This window comes from Syngnathus floridae, chromosome 14, assembly GCF_059516105.1.
Source record: "Syngnathus floridae isolate MCC-2025c chromosome 14, RoL_Sflo_1.0, whole genome shotgun sequence".
Taxonomy (NCBI): domain Eukaryota; kingdom Metazoa; phylum Chordata; class Actinopteri; order Syngnathiformes; family Syngnathidae; genus Syngnathus; species Syngnathus floridae.
In genome coordinates this window covers 2397061-2415858 of record NC_142426.1, presented here as the reverse complement: position 1 = coordinate 2415858, position 18798 = coordinate 2397061, and the positions used below count along the sequence as shown (strand labels likewise).

Below are 18798 nucleotides of genomic sequence, written 5' to 3'. Positions count from 1 at the left end.
CTTCTGGTTGAAAAGTGTCAAAATAAAAGCTTGTAACACGTTGCCTTAGCAATTCATGAAATTATGTCGTGAAAACTCATTATGTTTGTGATGAGGTCCGATTCTACAAGAAGCCATTTAAGATCACATGCATTCAGTCGATATCGTAGAACGTGAGAATGGAAATCACTTTGTAAGAGTACTTGATATTACATTTCCCATTTTGAAAAAAGTCACGTGCAATATTTGTACATTGAATATATTGGTGAGCGTCAGGGATCGACTCAGGACCGCATTTGCATCACCAAGGAAGATGAGGGAAGAGGCAGAGAGAAAGGATGGAGACGGGGGCAGGAGAGAGCGAGGAGGAGGAGGAGGAGGAGGATGTCGTGTCGCCTTGGTTTCGCCTGCAGGAATCCAGAGGAGAGCGAACGAGTGCACGCACTCACGCACGCGCACGGCCGGCCACGATGAGCGCTGAGCTTGAGGCGCTGTGACTTGTCGAGAGTCGCCGAGGAGCAAGAAAACAAAACTCAAGAAAAAACGAGACGATTGGAAGGCAAACAAGTTGCAAAATCTCGGAGGAGATGAACACCAACGATGCCAAAGAGTATCTGGCACGGCGGGAGATACCTCAACTATTTGAGGTGAGCCATACATGGAGATGACGTTCCCGTTTCTCAGTAATATCTTGCATTTCCAAAAATGGATAAAGACGAGAGATTATTTAGGGAATGCTTCAAGTGGAACGTGCCGTCTAGACGTCTTCCTGCATCCTTCCATATAATTGTTTTAAGTGACAATCCCAGTAAGTGTAAGATGTATGTTGGACACAATGTTCCTCTTAGAAATGTATGCATCCTGCTCTCATTCACTATTAATCGTTTTACTTTATTATTTCATGACAATTTATGAATTTACGGATGAATTCATTGATGCCAACCAACATGGCAGTGTCGTTAATTGAACGTAATTTCCTTCTACCACTATTTTCACAGCTTGTAAAACTGATCAAGTCTTAGAAAATTCAAACATCTTTTTTTCTCTTAACATTTTGTTTGTAAAAAATATCCTGGAACCATTATGACCTTTTGGTCATTTTTTTTTTCCACAGGTGTAGCGTTTTCTTTTCAGTGTTACTCCTTCATTCTTTGTTTATTTCTGCTACTGTATAGCCACTATCATGTTAATAATGAAATCCATTCATACTCCTGGATGCTCTTAACGAGGCCTCACTTCTGAGCAATCGTCTACTACAAGCAAGCGATCACGGGCATTTACTGCAGACTGTTATTGAAGCGTGCCGATAGCGACACCACAAAATCAATGTTTTCTTGAGTTGGAGGAAGTTGATCACACCTCCAGAGCCTGACTCTCCATATTTACCTTTAGAGCCTGCTGACGGGTCTGATGTACTACCGTCCCGATGACCCAGTGGATTACCTGGAGGGCTGCCTGAAAAAGGTCCGGGAGTTGGGCGGCCCAGAAAAGGTGCGGTGGGACACGTTCGTGGGCCAGGAGAAGAAGCCGCTGCCCCCCCTCAACGGTGGCCAGTCACGCCGCTCACTCCTCAGAAACGGTGAGGGAACCGGGCCGTCGTGACTAAAATGACAAAGAAATATGGTTGAACTAGATGAGTCATTCTCAAAGTGTAGTTGCTATTCCATTTCATGACATGACTATGACCACTAGTGGTATGAGGGCCCCCTCTGGTGGTATGCAAAAGAAAATTCCAATTCAGTTGTATTTCACTTTTTGCATCTTTACTAAGAAGTGGCATGGTCTCCCAACATTCACTTAATGAATCACGACACAAAATAAGAGCAATTATTTAGGAAAACTGAAATGATCAACCCTATATTATCAGGATTAAGTGAAGAGAATGAAAACATTTAAAGCATTTTGCCCCCCGAGTGATCATATGAATGAGAACAAAAACGATATCAGCATGAATGCCATTCCCAGAAAAAAGGAAGAAAACATTTACAAATGCAAAAACTTTCCACCCCCATATTTCTTTCTCAAAATGAAGAGAGCATCTCTCATTCTGATCTGTGGTGTTGATGCTATTTGCTGTGTGGAGTCCAAGATTTGCTGAGATTAGATAGCAAAAGCCACTTTTATTGACTTCCAGTCTGGACCCATCTGTGCTGTGATATAATCCCCCCCAGAAAGTGCCACAGGCTGTAAATCTCAACAGGCACTCAGTCATGACGGTGGAGTGAGTCCTCCAAGGGCCAACGCAACCATTATTATACGTACTATATGATGAGCATTTGGTGCTGGATTTCATTTTGGTGGACGATACGTAAACGGGTTTCATTATTAACAAAAAAATGACACCCCCCGGTTCATTAGGTCATAGGCAAATCTGTGTTTCTGACAGGTTGGTGTGAATACTATGCTCGGAATTAATGATCAATAATAACTAGAAGAAGCTTGTCACTGACTGCCCTCAGAATCAGATCTTTGCTCTTAATTTGCTCATCACCATAAAACTGTCATCACAGATGTGCTCATTAGGGCAGTCATGTGTTTTTTTGGCTGAGCTTGACACCAGAGGCCACAGTATATGAAGCGTGATGGACAGCTGAGTCGTGCATGAAGAAGATCTTTCCCCAAAGAAACTCATGCTAAGGTGTGAGTGTGTGTCTGTGTGTGCGTGAGTGACAGCGATGCCCGACAGTCCCAATTTCCCCTACAGACGTTACGAGCGCCTTCCTCCCATCAGCCAGTTCTCCATCGAGAGCGACTCGGACCTGTCGGAGACGGCCGAGCTCATCGAGGAGTATGAAGTCTTTGATCCGTCCAGACCACGGCCCAAAGTTATCCTTGTCATCGGTAGGTAAACAAGAAACTCGCTCAGCTGACGTGGTAGATGTAGTATCTTTTTCTATAAGTGATTTTCATTTCCACGTATTCACGCGGTGAAGTAAACATAGTCAAATCAAAGAACAAAACATTACGATCAGAAAAAGCGGCATCAAATATCCATAATAATGACAAAAATAATACCTAGATAAAGAAATGGAAAACAAATTGCTGCCAATTCTTGTTTCTCAGCACCAGGAAAGCTGATGTTTTCTTTCTAGCAAGAGCTGCTTCTTATTACTCTTCCAGACATCCAAATGAATCTCAATGAACGTTTGTTTACTTTGCGTAGAAGCTAAAAATAGCTTCTTGTGGCATGTCCCGCCGCCGCTTTGCTTTGTCGGTAAGCTAAGGGGCGGTGCCATATGCTTAAGGTGAGTTCAACATCATTAACATCATCGTTCCTATCGTGACCTGTTTCCCACCTTGCCATAGAGCAGCCACACCACTATTAAATAAATACAACATGAGTCATCCAGAAGCCTGGAATATTAGTCAGCTGGATAACTTTTGAGGCGTCTTCATCATTTTGAAGTTCCTCCTGGCTTATTTTTGCCGTCAAAATGAAGTGAGCGAGAAAGAAGACACTTTTGAAAAATGTGAGACTTCACACATATACCTGCTTCATCAGCCCCCAAACACACAGACAGACAGACAGTCGGTGAATTAGCAGCGGCCTCGTACCCGCAACAGGCTTGACATACTGCAATCCAGCCACCCACGCGCACAATGTTTTCACACTTTTTCTCTGTCTGTGTTGCTCTCTCCCCACCAAGACTACCTTGTTATCTTCACTTTCATGTTCAATTCAAAGCCTGGTATCGCAAGAATAACACAAAAGAAGTGCTCCAATGCTGGTTTGGGCTGATGCCCCATTTGTCCAAACAAATACGCATCCTTGCAGTTTCCGCTCTACCTTTCCACCACCCTAGGCGGTCCCGGAAGCGGCAAGGGAACACAGTGCCTGAAGATTGCCGAGCGTTACGGCTTTCAGTACGTGTCGGTGGGGGAGCTGCTGCGCAAGAAGATGATCCACAATGCCACTAGCAACAGGAAGTGGAGCCTGATCGCTAAGATCATCACCAACGGCGAGCTGGCACCGCAGGTAGTCCCACAAAGACACAGGAACAACACCAACGCACACAAGTAGACATTCATTAGCCGTGTCTGTGTCACATAAGCCGGACGCATCTCATTAGTGGCAAGAAAATAAATCAGACTGGCCAACCCGAGTTGGTTTGTGTGCTTTTGAATGTCGTCGTTGCCATTCAATCAGTTACCGTATTTGCCGGTGTACAGGTCGACTCGGTGTATAAGTCGACCCCCTAAAATTCGACGGAAATTTACGATTTTATGATATATCCTTTGTATAAGTCGAGCTCAATTGTTGCATTATATTAAACTTCAAAATTCAATATGCGAAATTTATTGACGAAATGTGTTCAAATTCCGGGAGGCCGTGCGCATGCGGCTGTTTATAAGCACCGCGGAGGAGATCGCGGCCGGCGAGCTCGCGCACGCCACCTGGCACCAACGGGAGGCCGGAAATAGCTCCAAGCCGAGCGGATCGGCACTTTATAAGCACCGCGGAGGAGATCGCGGCGCCTCATTGGACTTCCAGCGGCCGGCGAGCTCGCGCACCCGCCCGGCACATCCGGGAGGCCGTGCGCACGAGCCAAGTGGCCGAAAATAGCCCCCGCCGAGCGGATCGGCTGTTTATAAGCACCGCGGAGGTGGTGGCGGCGCCTCATTCGACTTCCAGCGGCCGGCGAGCTCGCGCACCCGCCCGGCACATCCGGGAGGCCGTGCGCACGAGCCAAGTGGCCGAAAATAGCCCCCGCCGAGCGGATCGGCTGTTTATAAGCACCGCGGAGGTGGTGGCGGCGCCTCATTCGACTTCCAGTGGCCGGCGAGCTCGCGCGCCCGCCCGGCACATCCGGGAGGCCGTGCGCACGAGCCAAGTGGCCGAAAATAGCCCCCGCCGAGCGGATCGGCTGTTTATAAGCACCGCGGAGGTGGTGGCGGCGCCTCATTCGACTTCCAGCGGCCGGCGAGCTCGCGCACCCGCCCGGCACATCCGGGAGGCCGTGCGCACGAGCCAAGTGGCCGAAAATAGCCCCCGCCGAGCGGATCGGCTGTTTATAAGCACCGCGGAGGTGGTGGCGGCGCCTCATTCGACTTCCAGTGGCCGGCGAGCTCGCGCGCCCGCCCGGCACATCCGGGAGGCCGTGCGCACGAGCCAAGTGGCCGAAAATAGCCCCCGCCGAGCGGATCGGCTGTTTATAAGCACCGCGGAGGTGGTCGCGGCGTCTCATTCGACTTCCAGCGGCCGGCGAGCTCGCGCACCCGCCCGGCACATCCGGGAGGCCGTGCGCACGAGCCAAGTGGCCGAAAATAGCCCCCGCCGAGCGGATCGGCTGTTTATAAGCACCGCGGAGGTGGTGGCGGCGCCTCATTCGACTTCCAGCGGGCCGCGCACTCGCGCACGCCGCCCGGTTCAAATTTTCTAAGTGCAACGCACAATGAGATGCATGAGAAACGGCCTTGGTTACCATCACATTTGAAGCGATGAATACGAAGTTAAATTTTATGACTCGGTGTATAAGTCGAGGTCGATTTTTTTCGGTCGATTTTGGATCGAAAAAGGTCGACCAATACACCGGCAAATACGGTAGTTAAGGAGCACCTCTTAAGAGATACCGTATTTGAGTTAGTTGCAAGAAGTCAAATGAAACACTATTAAGCTTGCCTTCCCTCGACTTTTTATGATGACCCCGAGGTCTAGCCATTGAAATTATCTCGGTCGGTTTGGGGAGGCAGCTGCTGCTGTCCACACAGATGAAGCGGTGATGCGGCAAAGTGCGAAGCCAAAAAACACTCGGCGCTACCGCCCACGTCGCGACTGGCAGTGCCGAGCGCTCTCGCAAAATCATCCTCTTTGAATCCTTCCCTTCTTTCCCATCCTCTCCGTCCGGCCGCTCGCCAGATGGCTCGGCGTGAAGCAGTCAAACAAACAGCAAAGTGGGTCATGCTGGCAGCTTATTCCATGCGATCAAGTCATTCGTGGCTATCGGACATCGCTTTGGCTAGTAAACACATTAAGATTTTAAAAGTGGGCAGAAAATCAATTTGGTAATGTTTGTTTTCTCCATCAAGACACAAGCATCAAACGTCAATGGATTCAACCAAACTATCAGTACCTTGTTTTTGCTGGCAGTACATTATTGATCTACATGATAACCCCTTTTAACCTGGGCTTAGAAAAAATATCCATATCATCATCTATTGATAGTATTGCTACACAATTGTTAAATATTGATCATTTTTAACAAGGACAATATCACCCATATTGTGATGTATCATCTCCTCTCACAGCAAAGTATCAATACACGAGCATCAAATATGGATGTGTTGTACCTGGAGGCGGGTCAAAATATCAATCTTGTGATTTATGGGTTGAACCCACGCATGCGACAGTATCAATAAACAAGCATCAAATATTAACCGGAAACGGATGACTCATTTCATGACATACCAAATTGGTTTCCTCTCACAGTAAAGTACTGCTCCACAAACGTCAAATATTCATCCGTTTTTAGCCACGGTGGGATAAATCATCCTTTTTTTTTTCCAATTCTCAAAAACCCCATCAAAATGTTGATTTAACATTTTTCTCTTACATGACATGATACACAGTTAAATATTGTTTGCATGGCATGCAATGGGGTCAAGTTATTTGCTCCAATGTGATTCGCATCCAAAAGGTTACGTGCATGCTATGTAGTCTTCAAGGCTTGGAAAGCAGCCATGGAATCTTGATGAGAAAGCGCCCGCCCGCCCGCCCGCCCGCCCACCCGCCTGCGGTGTGTGTGTTGGTACGGTGTTATTTTTAGAGCAGCCAAGCGCTCGTGTATCTGCTTTTGTTGACCTCCTCCTGCAGTCAGGAAGAAGTAAGTGACGCTAAAGGATGCTGGCACTCAGTGGCCTCGAGTGAGCGCGACCGACCGACCGCCATCATGTTGCACCACTTGAATACAGCGTGGGATAGATAAATAAAGAAATAAATTGGCCGGCAGTGTGCCGCTGTCATCGTTTCTCTTAAGTCGAGGCTCGCCATGATTAATATTTGATGCGCTTTCAACTCAGCCAGAAAAGGTTAACTGAAGAAGACTTGACGCATTCAAATCACATGCTTCAACCCAGCCAGCTGAAGCGAAAGACTCGCCTTCCTTTTTTCTTCTCTTATTGCGATTATTCCTCCTTTGTAATCATTAAAAATCCAAAGAAAAAGCAAAACAAACATACATACTCTCATGACATGTTGCATGATAGCTTTTCAAACTACTCATTTAACTGTCGAGGGATGCATCCCAGCCGGCGCTGACAATGTCTTGCAGCATTTACGCTAGCTAATGCAAATGGTGGATGGAGAAAATAGCGCAGCATCTGTGTTTTGCAGGAGACCACTATCACCGAGATCAAGCAGAAGATCATGAAAATCCCAGACGCCACCGGCATCGTCATCGATGGCTTTCCGAGAGACGTCGGGCAGGCCTTGTCCTTTGAGGACCAGGTGAGTGTCAAACACTTGGAATATCGTGGTATACCATATGGGTTTTTTCTCAGGGTACGCAATTTATCGGCAATAGATGCTCATATATTGACAGCTCATTTGAAGGCTCTTAACGTTTAGCGGCACCTCAATGAGATGTCAGTGACTCGCAGTCCAGCTCTAGTTCAGCAGACACAACATCGCTGTGACATTGACACGTTTCATCATTTATATTCATACTGCAGCCATCATAATTACAAAACATGACAGTAGTAAATTGCGTGGTTAGTTAGTTAGTTAGTTAGTTGCGATTGTGATTGGCTGACGACCAGACCAGACCAGACGCTCGTCCAAAATCAACCCGAATTGCCTCACGAGCCACCACGATGAGGACCAGAAGACAACAAAAGGAAGGGATGGCTTGAGCAGATCATTCAGGTCTGCAATCATGAGTTCTGAGATTGCCTTTTCTTTTTCAGAGTCTCCCAGCTGAAATAAACAGTTGCTAGGAGACGTCTTTGTGTGATACCGGCTTTGTGACAATTGACTCCGACGTTCATTTTCGACATTTACCCAAGCGTGCCGCTCCGTCGCCGCATCCAATCAGCTCACCCTTACAGCAACTAGCCTTCCGTTGTTTCTTCCCTGATCTGCAGCCCTATCGATGCCAGCGACGTATAGTGACAAGCAGCACAATAAAAACTGCTGCAATGTCCAAATAATTGGTGTACGTAATCTACCTGTTGTTATTCATAGAAACAGACTTTTTTTTTATAGCTCGTCAGCGGTAACTCTGCAGCTCTGCTTACCTCTTTGGCTTTGACACGATGGTGCTTCCATGTACGTCAGGGGTCACCAACCTTTCTTAAATCGAGAGCTACTTCCTGGGTACTGATTAAGGCAAAGGGCTACCAGTTTGACACAGACTTCTGAAATAGCCAATTTGCCTTTTTTTTCATTTGCGCATATTTGTCCGACCACGCAACTGCAGTGCACCGCCGAACGCAACAGTAACGTGTCGCACAACGCGCAACTGCACCGCACTGGTTGCATTATTGTGACAGAGCCGTCGCAGAAATTTTGAAAATATTTTTAAAGTCCTAATGTACTTTCCAAAATTTAAGTCGACCTCAGTGCGCAGGGAGCTTAATTTTGTCTGATCGCGCAACTACAGCGCACCGCCGAACGCGCAACAGTAGCGCGTCGCCGACCGCGCAACTGCACTGCGCTGGTCGCATTATTGTGACAGAGCCGTCGCTAAAATTTAGAAAATATTTCTAAAGTCCTGATGTACTTTCCAAAATTTAAGTGGACCTCAGTGCGCAGGGAGCTTAATTTAGTCCAATCGCGCAACCGCAGGGCGCCGGGCGCTCACTGCCGCATTGCTTTAAGACCGTCTTTGTGTTTTAGGATGGCTTTAGTGCTCCCACTTGCTTTCTTTGGAGGAATGATTAGGGGTTAATACAGTCCTCAAAGTAACGAAAATACAATAACAACGGAGTCAGTCGGCATCCATGCCGCGCGGTCGGGTTTTCTCGGGTCCTCCCGGCTCATCTTGCGAGGTTCGACCTCCGAACTTTGTTCGACAACCGAAGCAAAAAATCTCAAATTTTATGTTAGAATTCCGATTTGTTCGAGAACCAGGACGTTCGAAAACCGAGGTTTGACTGTAAAATAAATAGATACAGCTCACTGACAAGTCCCACTATTTGAGCTAATTTTAGAACAGTCCTGCGGGCGACTCATACGGTCCTCACGGGCGACCTGGTGCCCGCGGGCAACGTGTTGGTGACCCCTGATGTACGTAGTTTGAGCGCCTGCTTGAAAATCGTCACCCAGTCTCACTGTCAGGACATGGGTGGCCAAAGTCACTGTTGGGAGAGTATTAGGTACAAATCAGAAACAGGCAGATGACAAGACCTTTACGTGGTTGTTGAATTTCTCACTTGATAGGCGGTGAGACACTTCTGGAACTCAACTATTTGTGTGAAGCAGTGCTTGATGTCATGCAAATTGGCGTCTGGAGACAAAAGCAAGACTCCTATTTTTGATGGAATATTAATAGAGCGCAAATGTCAAGATTGTCATCGACAATCCCTCTCTGCTGGCAGATCTGCACTCCCGACGTGGTGGTGTTCCTGGCGTGCACCACCCACCGCTTGAAGGAGCGCCTGCAGCGGCGGGCCGAGCAACAGGGTCGCCCCGACGACAACCCGAAAGCCATTGACCGGCGTTTGACCAACTTTAAGCAAAACACCATCCCCTTGGTCAAGTACTTCCAGGAGCGGGGCCTCATCGTCACGGTAACGCACGCCATACGGAACAGGACACACAAGATTCAATCCGTTATGACTATGCTACATTTCAGATAGAGTTTAGGTTAACGCGATCCAAAGAATTTGTAGAGATTTGGTGGCTTTTGGCTGTAACGGATTAATGGCATTCATTTCAGTGGGAAAAGGTGATTTGAGAAATGTCTTTTGACTTATGAGCATTGTCACAAAAAAAATCATTCATTTACTCTATCTATAATATATTAAAGACATTCTTTTGCAAGATAACTCTATGTATTATAAAACACTGAAATGTTTGTTGTATTTGTTTGAAATGATTGTATTGTCTAACATTAGCTTGGGGTTCTTGGAAATAGTGCAAAGTGCACACACAGTAAAGACTAATGGGCAGATCATTAGTAGAGTCCGTGTTAATTGCATCCTCGCGGGAGCTTCATTAAACAGGCCAGCTTCCGCGTGACTGTTGGCCACCTCGCTTCTTATCGATCTGCCTATTTAACATTAAGGGGACGAGCGGAAAAACACTTTTTTCTATTTGTATGGATACATACATTGGAGATTAATTGGATCCCCGGAGTAAAAATACACAACCAAGTACATTTTTAATATGCCTTTGGAAATTCTTAAATTATTTACACAATAAGTTTCTCCACCCATGATTTGGGAGCTAGGTGACGTGAAAAGGTCATAGCTTTTAGTGGCTCCCTGGAAAATCCGCAACATTTTGAGTAACGAAAATTCTCTCCTCTCAGCTGGACGCAGCTCGTGATGAAGAGGAGGTGTTCTGTGACATCAGCGCAACTTTAGATAACAAGCTCTTCCCATCAGAGGAGTCCGCCCCAGGTAGCCTCAGATGCTATTTTCAGCTGAACAACTCCATGCAGCACGTTTAGTAACGTCTGCCGCGTTTGAATCTCGGCTCCGGTGTTCCAGTGTGGATTTCTGGCTACTACCGCTAAATTTTAATGAGGTGTGTCCATCATGGACAGTCCATGAGTGCGCAACACCGTCTCCAGGGAGAGGAGCAGCTTTAGTGACAGGCTGAAGTCACTTTGTTGCGCCGCTAACAGACTGAGAAAATCATACGTCCCTCCTGCCCCCATAGCACGCAGCGTTTTGATTCCATTCTGCAAGGGAGGGAAACGCTAGAAGATCACATCAAGTGTCAACTTGTGCGCTCATCAGCAGGCTCCCTATTCTGGACCTGCACTAACATGATGACTTTTATGTTTTTACGTGTGTAGACGATGCGTTTAATATGTTTCATATCTTTAATAGTAATTCAGCACGCCTGGTTTGGCTCGTGTTGTGTTGTCATCGGAAGAGTGAATTTCCCTTGAAGATGGATAAAGTATCTTCCTACTATCATCTCTCTTGTTACATCTGTAGTGAGTTTATCAGGAACCAAGGTGAGATAAGAGTAAAAAACAAAACAAAAAAACAAAAAAACAAAAAATCTCCCACCCGCTCCCTGATTACGCCACTTGTTGTCATGGCAACCGGCATTGCGGAGCTAGCTAAGCTTCGTGAGAAGCGCACAATAATTTAGGTCAGACGGCGGCTACTTGCCATTGCTTGCATAAGGCATCAACCATCGCGTACATCTTTCACGTGTTCTCATTGATGCATGGCGCGGCTGCCTCCAAACACATCCCATGCAGCAATTTGGGAGGGAATAAAATGAACGCCTTAAATGGATACATCAGCTACAAATAAACATGTCTCAGTTTATTGCTCGCATTAGCATCACGCTCACGCAGTTTTGTCCGTTCTTTTGTCGAGAAGGTCGTGTAAGGACAACGAGTTGAGTTTTGTCTCAAAAATCTGAACGTCATTTAATTAGAAATTGCAGTGGAGCCCATCCAACAAGCATCTCGTCAGATGATCTGCTTTTCTTCCATTTTTTTTCCTACCTGTTATCATTATGCGTTCTTATCAAATTCTTCCAGTTATGAGGCGCCTTTGCAAAAATTCAACCATTTGACGGTATAACGATAATTACCCCAAAGTTCTTGTGACATTTAAAGCTGACAAAAATATCACTTTCAGTTCTTTCAAATGGCATGCTCACTCGGTAGGAATTTCAATATACTGACCGATAATGATTTTGTTTTAGATGATCCCCAATCAGTGTTTGCATATGCAGAAAACGTGTTCCGATTATTTTCACTTACTTCTGGAATGGCAGATGGGTGCCAATGATGACGAATAAGATGAGGGGGATGGCGATGTATCATCCGAGCGGGGGTGACGGCTTGAATGTAGTGACGTCGCCATGGGAAATGTCAGCAGGTCCTTGCAGACGGGGGCAGAGAAGTTGCCAAGGCATCCCAATTTAATCAAGTCATAGTTACATATATGTTTTGTCACCCACAGCTCCAAGTGAGCTGGATCTCAGTATGCTGCCTGAATGCAACATGGGCCACTTTGCTGGAAAGACTGATGAGGTAAGAAGTAAAGTCCATTTGGATTTCCACATTGGTGGGCTTTTTTCAGTGACGATTTGGCACCTTACATATCAATGAACATGAATATCAATGTTGTCTTGGATGAACGATGCACGAATAAAGTGAGTGAAGACATTTTTGAAATGCTAATTGAACCTTACCTGCCAGATTCTGTCTTGTATTTGCAAAGTAGCTTTCCAGTGTGCAGTCAGAAGCAGCGTAAACAACTTGGAGCATCTGTTAAATAAACAATGAATCAACATTAGGAGGCGGGGGGGGGGGGTTCAGAAAATTAGTACAGCAATATTTTTGCGCTCACTTTTCACACATTCGCTCACTATTTTTTTCTTCATTGGTAGTAGGAGGTGAGATGAAACACGGAGGCGATGTTTATCTTGCAGGCGCTTGTCTAAGAGTCAGAAGAAAAGCAAAACAAAATGACAATGAAAGCTCAAGTAATCAGAGAATCACTTATTTCAAAATTGTAAAGCTCCAAATCTTCTTCAAGCAAAAATTTCTGAAGTCAAAACAAAAATAGGAAATGTACTTAAGTCCGAAAACAATTGTTTAAATCATTTTCAAAATTCCCTTCTTCACACGAAATAGATTTAAATATGATTGTCATTCTACTGCCCAAAAAAAAAAAACACACAATCATTTTATTCCTCTGTATTTTGACATGAATTGAAAAGAGTAAAATTTTTGTGTGTGCATATATTTAGGATGAAGAGGAGAAAGAGCTCGGATACTCCAAAGAAAGTGAAGAAAGTAAGTATTCACCTCCGTCACCACCTTCAATCACTAAACGTTGATGTATGTCTTACACAACGACACAGGACAATTTGAAGAGTTTTCAGTTGATATCTTTGTAAACAGAACAGTCAGTGAAACTAATGGTCTCATTATCCCAGCACGTATTTTGTAAAGCCAAAGATCATCTTTTCATTAACATCTAACACAAGTGACAATCATTTTGGAAACATGACGCGACACCCCTGAGTGTGTGCATGTATGTCCATGCTAAAGTGAACCTTGCTCTCATTTTCTCTGACAGGTTTTTGCACACTGCCAAAAAAGCCTAAGGTCATCTTTTTGATGGGTACGCGCACACACAAATGCACGCGCACGCACGTGCGCACACACACGCACGCGCGCGCACACACGCGCGCGCGCGCAACATGGAACAGCAAAGCTCATTAGTCGGACCTGAGTTCCAATCCAAAATGAGAGTCAAGGCTGTTTGTATTAGTCCTCATACATTTCAGCCTCCACGTTTAATCAAATTTAATTAAATTATAATTCAAACTAAATACATGATCCATCCATCCATCCATCTTCTTCCGCTTGTCCGGGGTCGGGTCGCGGGGGCAGCAGCTTTAGGAGGGACTCCCAGACTTCCCTCTCCCCAGCCACTTCATCCAGCTCATCCCGGGGGATCCCAAGGCGTTCCCAGGCCAGCTGAGAGACAGTCTCTCCAGCACGTCCTGGGTCGTCCCCGGGGTCTCCTACCGGTGGGACATGCCCGGAACACCTCCCCAGGGAGGCGTCCAGGAGGCATCCTGATAAGATGCCCGAGCCACCTCATCTGGCTCCTCTCAACGTGGAGGAGTAGCGACTCTACTCCGAGTCTCTCCCGGATGACCGAGCTTCTCACCCTATCTCTAAGGGAGAGCCCGGACATCCTGCGGAGAAAACTCATTTCGGCCGCTTGTATCTGGGATCTTGTTCTTTCGGTCACGACCCATAGCTCGTGACCATAGGTGAGGGTAGGAGCGTAAATCGACCGGTAAATTGAGAGCTTTGCCTTTTGGCTCAGCTCTCTCTTCACCACAACGGACCGGTACAGGGTCCGCATTACTGCCGACACTGCACAGATCCGCCTGTCGATCTCGCGCTCCATCCTCCCCTCACTCGTGAACAAGACTCCAAGATACTTGAACTCCTCCACTTGGGGCAGGTTCTCATCCCCGATCCGGAGAGGGCATTCCACCCTTTTCCGATCGAGGACCATGGACTCGGATTTGGAGGTGCTGACCCTCATCCCGACCGCTTCACACTCGGCTGCGAACCGTTCCAGCGAGAGCTGGAGATCACGGCCTGAAGAAGCCAACAGCACCATGTCATCTGCAAAAAGCAGAGACGCGATGCTGAGGTCCCCAAACCGGACCCCCTCAACGCCTCGGCTGCGCCTAGAAATTCTGTCCATAAAAATTATGAACAGAATCGGTGACAAAGGGCAGCCTTGGGGGAGTCCAACCCTCACTGGGAACGAATCCGACTTACTGCCGGAAATGCGGACCAGACTCTGGCATCGGTGATACAGGGACCAAACCGCCCTTATCAGTTGGCTCGGCACCCCGTACTCCCGAAGCACCCTCCACAGAACCTCCCGAGGGACACGGTCGAACGCCTTCTCCAAGTCCACAAAACACATGTGGACTGGTTGGGCGAACTCCCCTGCACCCTCGAGGATCCTGCCGAGGGTGTAGAGCTGGTCCACTGTTCCACGCCCAGGACGAAAGCCACACTGCTCCTCCTGAATCCGAGGTTCGACCTCCCGACGGACCCTCCTCTCCAGCACCCCTGAATAGACCTTACCAGGGAGGCTGAGGAGTGTGATTCCCCTGTAATTGGAACACACCCTCCGGTCCCCCTTCTTAAAGAGGGGAACCACCCCAGTTTTAAAAATGTGTAATGAAACTAAACATCATCATAACTACACATAAATTCGAATGAAATTTGAATTGAAACATATCAAATGAATCCCAAAGGAACAAAAAGAAAAATGAACTTTGAGATAAACACAAACACCCGAAAATAAACGTCCTCATAGTAATGTTGCATTAAAACAATTGGCAATACTGAATCTTCAAAAAGATGCATACAAAGTTAAACAAACTAGACAAAAGAGAAGTATTTGAATATCACATCCAAATGTTTTTTGTTCAGCTGAGTGGGCCAAGTTGCAGTTCGGAAGTCAAAAAAAAACTAACAGGAAAAATGCAAGAAGGTTTAAGCTGCGACTCTGCTCCTCTCTGCCAGCACCGTTGTCGTTATGGCAACCCATCAAATCCACACGGAATCGGGGAAAGAGAAAAAAAAAGAAAAATCTGCCTGTGGATGGCTTATTGGACGGTGTAGAAGCCGTGTAGCGATAATGACATGTTTATCTACCACTAGTACAACTCACATCATCATCAGCATGGTGATAATGATCATACGATAACTGCATCCTGACACGCAGACGTGCAAAGGAAATCATTTGGCATACACACACATAATACATTCCATGCACCTGCACAATCTAATGACCTCGTTATTTCATAATCAGTCTTGAGCTGGATTGTGCTTTTAAGTCTACTTTTAATTATGTACAGCAGTCAGGAAATGCACTATATAAAGACATAACTGCTCATTCATGACTAACAAACTAAATGTATTTAATTTTTGATTGTTGATTTCACACTGTAAAATGATAATACAATATTGTCAATTAACTGCTCAAAGAAGACATAAAATCCACCCATTGCTGAACCTAACCCATAATTCATAAATATGAATTACTTTACCTCATTACATAATATATCAATATATTTATTGCTACTCTATTTTCTATGTGTACGTTTGGGCCTGTAGGCGCTGCGGGCTCAGGCAAGCGTGCACAGTGCGAGCGCATGGAGGACAAACTGGGCCTGCGTCGCGTGTCAATGGCCGACCTGCTTTGCAGCGAAATGCAGACTCTAGGCGACAGGGGGCGCCACCTACGGGACGTCCTGCAAAGAGGAGAGCCCCTGCCGGAGGTCAGTGACCGTAACCCTGGCCACCATTGTTACCAGTTTCACTGCTGGACACCAAACCGGGAGGACGCTGGCCTACCGTGACGGTTTCCACCAAAAAGCCGATTCATAAAATTGAGTCAAACGATTTGGGCTGAGGCGGCTCGGTGGCGCACTGGGTAGCACGTCCGCCTCACAGTTAGGAGGGTGCGGGTTCGATTCCACCTCCGGCCCTCCCTGTGCGGAGTTTGCATGTTCTCCCCGAGCCCGCGTGGGTTTTCTCCGGGCACTCCGGTTTCCTCCCACATCCCAAAAACATGCTTGGTAGGCCAATTGGAGACTCCAAATTGTCCCTAGGTGTGAGTGCGAGTGCCAATGGTTGTTTGTCTCTGTGTGCCCTGCGATTGGCTGGCAACCGGTTCAGGGTGTCCCCCGCCTACTGCCCGATGACGGCTGGGATAGGCTCCAGCACGCCCGCGACCCCCATGGGGACTAAGCGGTTCAGAAAATGGATGGATGGATGGATTTGGGCTGATTAAATCCCCATTGAAGGCACAGGTGCTAAATGCATCTATAGGTCAATTCATTCTAAGAAGCATGGTGGTTGGCGGTTGTGCACTTTTATGTGTCAAATGACAGCAGTAAGCTCTTTTTGATCCACTTTTGACTGAACACACACACGTACATGCACAAACACACTGTCTCACGTTCAAAGGTGCCGAATCGTGCCTGTGTGTGCAAGTGAGTTTTGAAGTCAAATGCCACAGAGGTCTATATATATATATATATATATTTACCAAATTGAAAAAAAAATGTCAAAGATTGGTTAGTCAATGTAAAATGAGCAGGTTGTTTGATTTTATTTTGAAGCTGAATCATAGCAGTAGCGAGAAATGACGCCACCGGCGGCCATCTTGCATTGCCACATGCGCACGTGCAAATTGAATCGACAGAAATGCGATTAAAACATTTGTCTTATGAGGTATATCTCTGACGCTGACCGAGTACTACTCACAGATTCATCTGCACGGCGTTGTCGGAACCACCGACAATGAAATGAGGGCCCATGGCGACAGGCTATTAACTTCTTCTCCAGCCTGCTATTTGATGTCTACCAATCAAACCAGAACGTGATTGCTTGACATACTTCCGTGTGGGTCATATAGGACATTACCATGGATGTGCTGTGCGAGGCTGTCGGAGCAGCAGCAACGAGACGTCAGACAAGGGGCGTGGTGCTATGCGGCTTCCCCGTAGACCTGAGACAGGCTCAACTGTACGAGGCCAAGGTGGTTCCGCATCACCCGTCTTCTTCTATGGTTTGAGGACAAACCGGAAGTTAACAAATGTATGTGTCAGATGGGTGAGCCCACGGCAGTGCTCCTGCTCAGCTGCTCCACCCAAACTCTCACCAGTCGTCTGCAGAGACGCCGGAGTTCCACTTCGGCCACGGTGTCGCCGACGGTCAAAGACGGTGCCTCGTGCTGGAGGAATGACAGCTTCTGGGCCGACGCCGAGCCGCTGGTGGAACACTACGAAGAAAAAAAGCTGCTGCACATGGTCAGTGCATCGTGGAAAGTGCAAACACATCTCATGTTTTCATTTTTATGAGCACATCATTTTTTTTCCCAAGTTGCATTGTCAAATGTTATAGGTCACAAGACCTAATGCATCAATGTTTGAGCACATTTGTAACTTTTTATTTTGCAGATTGATGCCGAGAAGTCACCTGACCAAGTGTTCGCTCAAATCTGCCAGGTGATGGAGTCCTTTCCCGCTATTTGATTTAACGTATGCACACGCACACACACACATACCTGCCGTTCTCCTGGTTTGATTCTTCAGGTGAGCACAAATACTGATTCCGTCACGCACAGCCCATCCTTATGTTTTGTATGGTAAACAAAAAGCATGCATTCACTGTCAAATATAAAGGATCATTTGTGGAGAAAAAATAATAATAATAATAATAAAACATTTGTACGTCACTAATTGCTTTTCGCGTTCCTTCTGGTCTCACCCGCAAACCAATGGTGCGCTCGGGGCACGCACTGGTTCTCCATTCGGTAATTCAATGCTAAATAATATTTACTAAATATTAATTATTGTCTAAATAAACATACACAATGCATTATTGAATATTCAGTAATTAAATAAATATTAGTCTGATAGAAAGAACTTGAATGACATTACTACCTTATTTAGGTCCCTCAACGCCGAACATTGCCTCACTTTTTTTGACATTCAGCTCTGTGCTTAGAAGTCATTGTTGTCCACAGAGTGCCCAGCTTTGCCATTTTATTCCGCCTTTGTGGAATTTTCGAAGCATTTTGAATCTGAAAAAAAACTCCAAAAAACTTTTCCCTGAACATTTCTCACTCTCGTTAGTGCACCCAAAAACTTGGCAGGGCAGTTACACCTGGCTGGTAATTAGAGACAGACTACGTCATATTCTTGCGACTGGAGACCAAAATGGCAACTCGGTTAGTGAGTAAATGCCAATGTTTTGAGCGTTTTTTTGTTTTGTTTTTTAGAAAAAATACTTGGTGGATCAACGTTTGAAAAACACTGTGCCAAGTTTAGATTAGTCAATAGTTTTTGTCTTATTGGGTTGACTTCCGCTTTAATATCTGAGTCTGCTACTTACGTTTCAATAAAGTTGTGCATTTGACGACTCGGACTTTTTTCTATGTGACAGTGCCCTCTGCTGGTCAAAAGCGCAATGATGAAAGCTCTGCCCAAACGTCATCTCATGTCAAATTAAATATTCTTCTGAAATCGTTTCTTGTGTGCGATGCTGTTTTTGTCCATTTAAAGCGCAATGACACATTAAAGAAATTACATCAAGTACAAACGAGAACTGGACAAAATTCTGAGTT

At 46.2% G+C, this 18798-nt stretch overlaps 1 protein-coding gene and 1 long non-coding RNA gene across 3 annotated transcripts; one reads left to right on the top strand and one right to left on the bottom strand.

Moving 5' to 3' along the window:
- Window positions 1-313: 313 nt before the first annotated feature.
- Window positions 314-18590, top strand: ak5 (adenylate kinase 5). Of its 2 annotated transcripts, none has more exons than XM_088395495.1 (14): window positions 314-626; window positions 1372-1558; window positions 2653-2820; window positions 3783-3955; window positions 7310-7423; window positions 9514-9705; window positions 10449-10539; window positions 12073-12143; window positions 12866-12911; window positions 13198-13242; window positions 15780-15943; window positions 17086-17208; window positions 17279-17479; window positions 17630-18590. In XM_088395495.1, the coding sequence occupies exons 1-14, from the start codon at window positions 567-569 to the stop codon at window positions 17702-17704; spliced, it is 1710 nt and encodes a 569-aa protein (XP_088251621.1). In that variant the 5' UTR covers window positions 314-566; the 3' UTR covers window positions 17705-18590. The 2 variants fall into 2 exon arrangements, with proteins under 2 accessions (XP_088251621.1, XP_088251622.1); XM_088395496.1 differs by lacking the exon at window positions 314-626 and adding an exon at window positions 636-787.
- On the bottom strand, window positions 16770-18583 carry LOC148386975 (uncharacterized). Its single transcript, XR_015862438.1, has 5 exons — window positions 18116-18583; window positions 17737-17802; window positions 17332-17451; window positions 17094-17233; window positions 16770-17030 (listed from the first exon to the last, which is right to left on the bottom strand). It is a non-coding gene; the product is annotated as an uncharacterized LOC148386975 (long non-coding RNA).
- Window positions 18591-18798: the final 208 nt, after the last annotated feature.